Below are 9,785 nucleotides of genomic sequence, written 5' to 3'. Positions count from 1 at the left end.
ATGTGTGTACAAGAAAGTTAGTGGGAGTGCAGTGATATTCCTTATACTTTATGTTGATGACATCCTACTCATTGAGAATGATGTAGGATTGCTGCAATCAACTAAAGTATGGTTAGCAAGTAAATTCTCCATGAAATACATGGGTGAAGCATCCTATGTATTGGGAATACAAATCTATAGAGATATATCAAAAAAGATGCTAGGACTTACCCAAGCCACTTATATCGATACCATTCTGAAGCGATTCTCTATGGAAGAGTCCAAGAGATGATACTTACCAATGTGTCATGGTGTTACTCTATCTAAAGCTATGCGTCCTAGAACTGATGAAGAGATAGAGATTATGACACGTATTCCATATGCGTCAGCTATTGGTAGTATCATGTATGATATGATATCGACGCGTCTTGATGTTGTTTACGCTCTGAGTGTTACAAGCAGATATCAGGCGAACCCTGGTCCAATGCATTGGAAGGACGTTAAAGATATTCTTAAGTACTTGAGAATGACTAAGAACTTGTTCATGGTCTATGGGGGTGGAGAATTGAAATTAGAAGGCTACACTGATTCTAGCTTCCAATGTGACATAAATGATTCGAAATCGACCTCTGGTTTTGTATTCATGCTAAATTGTGCAGCTGTCTCTTGGAAAAGTTCCAAGCAACACACCATTGCGGATTTCACCACTGAAGCTGAATACATTGCTACATCTGCTGCAGCCAAAGAGACATTTTGGATGATGAATTTTGTCCAAGAGTTGGGCTTTATTCCTAATGGAGTTGATCCAGTCCCGTTGTACTGCAGCAACACTGGTGCCATTGCGCAAGTAAAGGAACCAAGGTCTCATCAGCGATTCAAACATGTACTGAGGAAGTTCCACATCATACGAGAGATTGTAGGAAGAGAAGTCATATCAGTCGAAAGAGTCTCCTCTGCAGATAATGTTGCTGATTCACTTACAAAGCCCTTGCCAGGACCATTGTTTGAAAAGCATCGCGAAGCAATGGGATTAAAGTTTATGAGTAGTTGGCTCTAGAGCAAGTGAGAGATTGTTAGAGTAGATGCCCTGTAAGCCAACTGTTGGCTGGAGAATTTATTAACTTAAGTGTAATAAACAATCTTTATTATAATATAATTTAACTTTTTATGGTCTTGTTTTACTTTATCTGTATACTCATGCAATCAGTATAGATAAAGTCCTTGATTATACTTTAATACAAATGAATCGTAATTCGATGTTGAAACTCATTTGTAAACACTGTATAATCTAAATTCGTTCCTAGTCGATTCAGCCACCTAAAACGTGGATAAAGGTCGCTTGAGCTCGAGACTAGCATCTGTGATATTGTGTACCGCGTTTCTTTGTAAGGGCATAGAGATGTCCAAACATGCAGATGGGTATTCATATGATGATTATACCGAACAACCCTCCCTCGGACTTTCCAAGTGGTTATCATTCATCGAGAGGATAAGTCCGTGGTTGTGATTGTACACCATTAGTCCTTACTACCCGGGACAACACTGAGGCTCTATGTGCTAGGGCTGTGTTTTGATTCGTTTACCGGCTCCAGGAGAGTCATCAGGTGGAGAGGTTGGGTACAGTTACAACACATATAGGAGCCATTGCATTGTAGTCTGGGATAATTCACCGCTCACCTACGGGTGTGGATATCCTATGTGATCTGATGAAATAATAGTGCGTGGAATCTCTGGCCAGAGTATGAGATGAACCTTAGAGAAGTAGTTCTCCAATAGTACATGCGATGCCACGATTTATATGTATCACATAGTTATCGAATTATTATGCAACCCTCGGTGAACCAATGGTTGCATATTCGATCGGGATATATGAGATGAAGGGACCATATTGTACGTTAATCATAATTAACTGGTTCTTGCAGGCACTATCAGTGATACCTAGGGGATCATGGGGCGATGCTACTATACGCTCTTACCATGATCCGATGGGTGCAATCAGAAATGAGTTCTGACATTCTTGATCAAGGTGTTGATGAAAAGAATGGGGCTAACTAGGGTAAGCCCGAATAAGAATAAATGTTATTCTGAATCACAAAGAGTTGTGAACCCACGGCTAGCTGTATCCCTGAACCATTGGGGTCACACAAGCACTGGATCGTTTGTTTCCGTTAAGAGAATAAATTCAAGGAGTTGAATTTATATTATGATATAGTAAATTCAAGGAGTTGAATTTATATTATGATATAGTAAATTCAAGGAGTTGAATTTATGATAATTAAATTTTGAGAAAATAAATTCAAGAACTTGAATTTATAAGATAGTAAACTCAAGAAGTTGAATTTATGAATTTATTAAATTTGGAGAGAATAAATTCAAGAAGTTGAATTTATAGAATTTGAGAATTTAATTTATTAAACTCTAAAGTTGGGTTTATTAAATATTAAATTTTGGTGGTGATAAATTCAATGAGTTGAATTTATAATTTACATATTAAATTCAAATGTTGAATTTATAATTGATTTAATTTATTAAGCTCAAAAGTTGAGTTTATTAAATATTAAATTAAATATATTGGGTGTATGTTTAATGGGCTTGTAAGAGTACAAGTCCAACATATTAAATAATTAAAGTTATTAATGGACTTAGATTAATTAATTAAACTAGTTGGACTAATCCAATTAATTAATCAAGCCCATTAATATTAATTATGGAATTTAGGTCAAGGTTATTGTTTTTAAGGAAATAAAAGAAAATTGACCTAGCCTCCACTAATTTTCCATGCATGATTCACCAGAACAATCTCTCCAATTCTTCCAAAATTTGTTTTGGCCTCTCTTCAAGAAAAGTTTTTTGAGTCCTCTCTCAATTTTTGATCTCAACGTAAAACTTCTTTCAAATATTCTAGTACTATTCTTGAAGAAAGTTCGTAGGGATTCATCAAGAGCTATATCTGCCTATACCGGATTAGTTGGAGCCAAGTGATTTAATTCACCAAAGGTATAAAATTCTAACGCCCTATGAATGTTTGATTCAATAAACCATACGAGTTCTCAAAACAAATATATTTTGATTGTCAAAATAAAATAAAAATTTTAAAACTTGCGCTGCGTTTGGGCACGAAAAAACCGAGATCCAACACCATCAATTTCCTTACCACGAGGTGAATTATTGGACTGTTGATCCCAATGTTAATAGTTTCTATAAAGAACAGGACAACAAAAATTCCCAGTACTTCAATTACAAATTACGCATATCACAACAAACTGACTCAAATCTTTATGATTTACGTAGTTAGAGCTCCAAAAATTTTCGTACAGCTTGGCATCTTATTCCCATTCCTTAGCCAATAAGGTAAGTTTGCCATGCTAGAGGAGCTTAACATTTAACCAAACATGAAAATTATATCATAGTTCGTGACTCAGTAATCTCAATTTTCGTAAACAAAAAGATAACCACAAGTTCTTTAAATAATGAGGCTACAATCTCATTATGGTATTTCAGATTCACCAAGAACACAATAACTCCATTTAGGGCACCGTGGTGTTAATACCAATGTGGGTAATCACCGGCCCACTTGTGCCATGTAGTGTGGGCGTTCAAACACATTACTTCTTTTTGTTTTTAATTATTTTATATTTTTTTGAATGTCAAAAGGAGAGTTTGAATGTCCAAAAGGAGAGTGAAAGGGGTGGACTTCTTGGCCCACCCCATTAATTACATATATTATATATTTTATATATATGTATATCATTTAATTTTTTAATTTTTTTAAATAATTAAAATAAAGATTATTTATTTTTAAAAATACTAACGGTTGGTTTTATTTAAAAAATTAGAAAATTATTTTAACGACTTTTTAATAAGATGAATCAGTGAACAGCGAAACATAAAAATAATGAGTATTACCGTTAAAATAAATGTGAGATAATAAATGTGTTAATATAATGTCCATATAACATGTGGATCCAATAATCTTTTACGAGGTTTTAGGTGATAACTTTAACGAATGTGTATACCCTTAGTAATGTCATCAGAAAACAACCATTTAGTAATGATGATCATTCATTTTTACATTACCAGGAACAAGCACATTCCAAATAACTACTAGTTGTCTCACTAAATCTCACCAACTACCAATATTAGAATACATATCAGATAACAGAAAGTTAACACGAGGAATATAGGAGCAGACAATTTGGACAAGTTAGCGGTTAAATCTGAGATAGTAATGGGGTCGATTCAATAAACATAGAAATGTTAAGCTGCATTCTTCTCCTTGAAGCTCTTGGTAAGCCAAATTGCCGTTTCTCGAGGAGAAACCTTCTCCGGTCCGAATGGTTTCAACAGCACTTGAAGCTCATCGATGCGTTCTTGCTGCAAAAGTTGTGCGCTGAACTCAAGTAGCCCTTCCAAGGCCTCAGCCCGTTGCTGGTATGATGAGGTATCAAACCTACGTTGGCGAAAATAGGAAGATGAGCCACTAGACCTTCCTCCGCTCGTGGGATTATTTTCTGAGCATTCACTTCCATTATGTGGAACACCAAGAGTTGGTATAGCATTGTGTGGCCGGATGAGGGCTCTGTCGAGCATCTGAACTGTACATTTGTCTTTCATGATTGAACGATCAGCGCTGTATGGAGAGGTAGAGGAGCATTGAGCAGATAGCGATGATGTTCTGTGAATGGGCAGAAAAGGATCTTCAGATGAAGCCAAAGGGAAGTCAACCATTTTATCAAGGCGTGGAGCATTGACAGAGACGTCGGGGGATTCCACGGCATCGAGAAGACCTACACTTTGTTTATAAGGGGATACAGGTGGGACTATTCTTGTAGGGAAGGGAAGAGAGGCTCGNGAGAAAACCGAAAAAACCGAAAAAATTTAGAAATTCGGTTCGGTTTAATCGGCTTAATCGGGTTATTCGGTTTAATCGGTTTATTCGGTTCGGTTCGGTTTTCTTGGGAAAAAATCGGTTAGACCGATAAAACCGAATATATATACATATATATATAATATATATGTTGGGCCTCAAATTTGGATAGGATGCATTTTTATTTCTACTGGGCTTTTTACATGATGGAAAGTTGGAAACCCAATTCTATTGAAATAAACCCAACTATTGGCTGCCCTAACTCGATAACTCCTCATCATCCTCAAACGCAGCCGCTCATCATCCTCAACCGCTCAGCCATCATCCTCAACCTCTCATGAAAACTTCCATCGAATAAGTTCAGCCACTGCTCCACAGACTCAGCCATCGTGGAAGCAACTGAAGCCGAGCTACGTCCATCTTTGACCGCCTCCAGCACTTGATTCAGATCGTCTCCAGTTGAAACCGAGCTACGAAGCCGAGCTACGTCCATCTCTGACCACGAACTTAAGCCGCGTCGTCGGAGTGAGGGCATAAGCCGTGACGAGCTCAGTCTAGCTTTTGGTATTTTCATGTCTTCTTCTTTCATTTTCTGAACTCCAGCTTTTGGTATTTAACGAAAGTTTTTGCTGATTTAGAACACGTCTGCCCAGTCTAGCTTTTGGTATTTAACGAAAGCTTGTCCATAACCTTCTATATCTTCTGCTGATTTCTGCTCGGCTATATCTTCTGCTGATCTCTGCTCGGTTTCGATCGCCTAATCGGTGAGAAATCTTTGATGTCCATTTTGCATATCTGACTGAATCTTTGTTGTTCTATATACTGACATAGGATGATATATTGATATGGCCAGTAGGTATCAATGCAAGAAAATATTTCAAATATGGAAGTTGATGGTAGTTGTTCAGTACGACAACCTTCAGTGGGAACAAAAACATGTGTTGATTCAAAAGTAAAGGCAACCAAGCGAAAACCTGTCCAATCAAGAAGTGAGGTATGGAATCATTTTACAAAATTTACTAATGAAGATGATGAAAAGAAAGCCAAATGCAATTATTGTGAAAAGGAATTTTTTTCTGACCCGTACAAGAATGGAACTACAAGCTTGAAATCTCATTTGAATTCATGTAAGAAACATCCTCATGCCATTGAAATGAATCAAGCACAACTGTGTTTACAGGCAGGTGCAATAGAGGGTGAGGTTAGCTTGAGTTCTTGGAAATTTGATCAGGATGCATGTAGAAAAGCTTTGACTAAAATGATTATAATTGATGAATTGCCTTTCAAATTTGTAGAGAGAGATGGTTTTAAATTATTTATGGCCATTACATGTCCAAAGTTTCGAATTCCTTCAAGATGGAGTGTTGCACGTGACTGTGTTGAATTATATAGAATTGAAAGAGAAAATTTGAAAAGTTTGTTGAATACTTTGTCACAGAGAGTTTGTTTGACCACTGATTCATGGACCTCAATTCAAAACATCAACTATATGTGTCTAACAGCCCACTTTATTGATAAATATTGGAAGTTACACAAAAGAATTATCAATTTTTGTCCGATTACAAGTCATAAAGGTGAGGCAATTAATTTAGCAATTGAAAATTGCTTGAGGGGTTGGGGAATTGACAGAGTTTTCACAATTACAGTTGATAATGCAAGTTCAAATGATGTGGCTGTAAATAATTTCAAAAAGAAGATGGCTAATTGGGATTCTACTATTTTGAAGGGAGAATACATTCATATGAGGTGTGTAGCTCATATAATCAATTTGATTGTTGTTGATGGATTAAAAGAGATAAATGAATCTGTGTCGAGGGTCAGGAATGCAGTTAAATATGTTAGACAATCCCCCTCCAGATTAATCAAGTTCAAAGAATGTGTAGAGATTGAAAAAATTGAAAGCAAGAATTCTTTGTGTTTGGATGTATCTACTAGATGGAATTCAACTTTCTTGATGTTGAATGTAGCTCAAAAATTTGAAAGAGCTTTTGATAGACTTGATGAACAAGATGTATGCTTCAAGTTAGATCTTCAATATAAAGAGTGGAGTGATATTGTTGATGATGATGGAGGTGTGATACTTGGGCCAGATGGCAAACCAAAAAAAGAGATGAAAATTTGTGATGGAAGGCCAACAAGTGTAGATTGGAACAATGTTAGGATTTTTGCATCTTTATTGCAAGTTTTTTATGATCTAACATTAAAAGTTTCAGGTTCCTTGTATGTCACTTCTAATACTTTTGCACACGAGATTAGTTCTATTCATACTATATTGAAGGAGTGGCAAGAAAGTGATGATTTAGATGTATATGCAATGGGGGTGAGAATGAGGAAGAAATTTGACAAGTATTGGGGAGAACCTGAGAAGGTGAATAAGTTGCTTTATATTGCGGTGGTGCTTGATCCAAGGCATAAATTGGATTTCGTTGAATTTATGTTGGCTGAATTGTATGGAAATGAAAAGGGTGCAAGAGTAGCAAAGATGGTAAAGGACATGTTGCTTGCTTTGTTCAAAAATTACAAGGAGAAGATGGAGCCTAAAGGTGGTATCTTGAAAGAGTCATCTACTCAAGAATCGGGTGACATGGAGCCAAAAAATGTGAGTCAAATGGATTTGAGAAGACAATCAATCCTTGCAAAATACAAGAGGCAAAAAGCTCAACTTCATGGTGATGGCAGCATGTCGGAACTAGACAAGTATCTTAATGAAATGGTTGAGGAATATTGTGAAACTTTTGACATTTTGGCATGGTGGAAGCAAAACCATCATAGATTTCCTATACTTGCTCAAATTGCACGTGATGTGTTAGCCATCCCAATATCAACAGTTGCTTCAGAATCCGCTTTTAGCACCGGTGGTCGGATACTTGATTGTTTTAGGAGTTCATTGACTCCTAAGGTAGTAGAAAGCCTTATTTGTACTGAAGATTGGCTTCGTTTACGTCCAAACCCAATCAATGTTGAAGAAATTTTAGAAGATGTAGAAAAACTTGATATCGGTTAGTTATTTCTTTTAAAATAACATATTATTTTTTTCTTTCTCATTCTAAAATGTGTATTTAGTGACTTATTTAACTTGTATCTCATTTTTTTCTCCAGAATTCTTGAAAATTACATTGGATTCGTCGTCGTCGACCACATAAAGGGATGGTAAATTACATTAATTATCAATGATATGTTGTGAATGTTTTATCTAACTTGGAAGTGTACTTACTTACTTGTTCAGCTTCATTCTAGCAGATTGGTTGGTTCTGGTTTTGAGAGGAACGAGGATTGCTCCATCTGTTGGATGTAACAATGGAAATTCTAAAAGCTTCTGGTTCTGCTAAATCTCCTTCAGCTCATCTCATTTGATCTTGAGATGATGTGGTTATTTTATCTCTTTCTGTTTTGTGAATTGTATTTTGATTCAAAATGTTTCCTAGCTGGTTCCTACCAACAGATTGTTGATTGTTGCTTGTTTCTAGTACATGGACCATTTTGAATCTAATGGTAAAATTGGGTCATGGTATGATTCTGATTCAAAGTCCAATTCTGAATCAATGTCATTCAGTATAGATGATTTTGGAAGCGTGGGTTGTTTTACTTGTTTCAATGCAGGGATGTAATATTTGTTCTGCTTCATTTTTGGTCATTGGTTTGTGAAAGCGAAAAGGTGGGGAAAGAAAGAATAACCAAAATGCTAAGAAACAGCTTGGAATTAGAGGAGCCTGCAGCCACCATGAAAGCTGCTACAATGTCTCTGTCATTAGCTATGAAACAAGAAGAGAATTTGAACTTCCCTGTAAGTAATGATGGTGGCTATATACTGTATTGTAATCCGTCCATTTAGGCTGCATTTGGATTGAGTCCATGAATTTTAAATACATTTTCATGGTTCATACAACTTGAGCAAAATAAATTCATATGCATCTCTACTTGTTTACATAATAAATATGCTGATTATTATGGATTTCAAGTTCTTTATAATATTGGAGTCATTTGAAATGAGTCAATAAAAATGCAACCTTAATGTTAGTTTAAAGTGTTGGTTTATTATGGGCGTTTAGCTTTTTCATTGCGTGAAATATGAATATAAATAAAAGATATTGATGGGAATGTGATATGTTGTTCAGGTGGGAATTAAAATCAAAACACCGAAATCAAGAATCCCCACATCTGCATTGAAATCAAGAATAGATATTGATGTTTCTTCAGAATGCAGCAGCTATTCCCCGGGAACAAAGACTCCAAATCTTGTAGCCCGGCTTATGGGACTTGATTTGCTCCCAGAATGCACCTCTCCTTCGAATCCCAAGTTGAAATCAAAATCCCATTTCCTCAAAATATTGTGTTAAATTGTCTTCGTTTTCTTAATTGATCAAACTTAGGCTAGGTGAATTGATTATCTCTGNATCCAAAGAAAAAAAATTTCATCTAGAAAATCTTAAAAAAATATTTTTCAAAAAAAAATAATAAAATAGTTAGAACACAAGAACTTCAAAATAAAATCTCAAAACTCCAAAACTATTAGAAACAGAAATTCCAAATGTTTTTTGGAATAAAAAACAACATATTGTAGATCTCTTTTGTGAACAAGATTTTAATGATAAACAAATCTCAACCAAAGCTAGACCAATACAAATGAATTCTGATCTAGAAGAACATTGTAAAAAAAAAATGACAAAAACTTGTGTGAGACGGTCTCACGAGTCATATTTTGTCAGACGGATCTCTTATTTGGGTCATCCATGAAAAAGTATTACTTTTTATGCTAAGAGTATTACTTTTTATTATGAATATCGATAGGGTTAGCCCGTCTCACCTACTCAAAAGAAATACAAGATTTGAAAAAAAGGTCTAATTTCCAAATCTAGATCTCCTTGGAGTTGTGCTGCTTTTATGTTAATAAAAATTCTGAAATCGAAAGAGGGACTCACAGATTAGTAACTAATTATAA

At 35.6% G+C, this 9,785-nt stretch overlaps 1 protein-coding gene across 1 annotated transcript; it reads right to left on the bottom strand.

Annotated features, from left to right (window-relative positions):
• Positions 1-4,003: 4,003 nt before the first annotated feature.
• On the bottom strand, positions 4,004-5,435 carry LOC140985861 (serine/threonine-protein kinase Nek2-like). Its single transcript, XM_073453813.1, has 2 exons — positions 5,192-5,435; positions 4,004-4,826 (listed from the first exon to the last, which is right to left on the bottom strand). The coding sequence occupies exons 1-2, from the start codon at positions 5,433-5,435 to the stop codon at positions 4,237-4,239; spliced, it is 834 nt and encodes a 277-aa protein (XP_073309914.1). The 3' UTR covers positions 4,004-4,236.
• Positions 5,436-9,785: the final 4,350 nt, after the last annotated feature.

Source organism: Primulina huaijiensis, chromosome 10 (assembly GCF_012295235.1).
Source record: "Primulina huaijiensis isolate GDHJ02 chromosome 10, ASM1229523v2, whole genome shotgun sequence".
Taxonomy (NCBI): domain Eukaryota; kingdom Viridiplantae; phylum Streptophyta; class Magnoliopsida; order Lamiales; family Gesneriaceae; genus Primulina; species Primulina huaijiensis.
The sequence above is the reverse complement of the archived record's forward strand: the minus strand, read 5'-3'. Positions and strand labels throughout refer to the sequence as shown.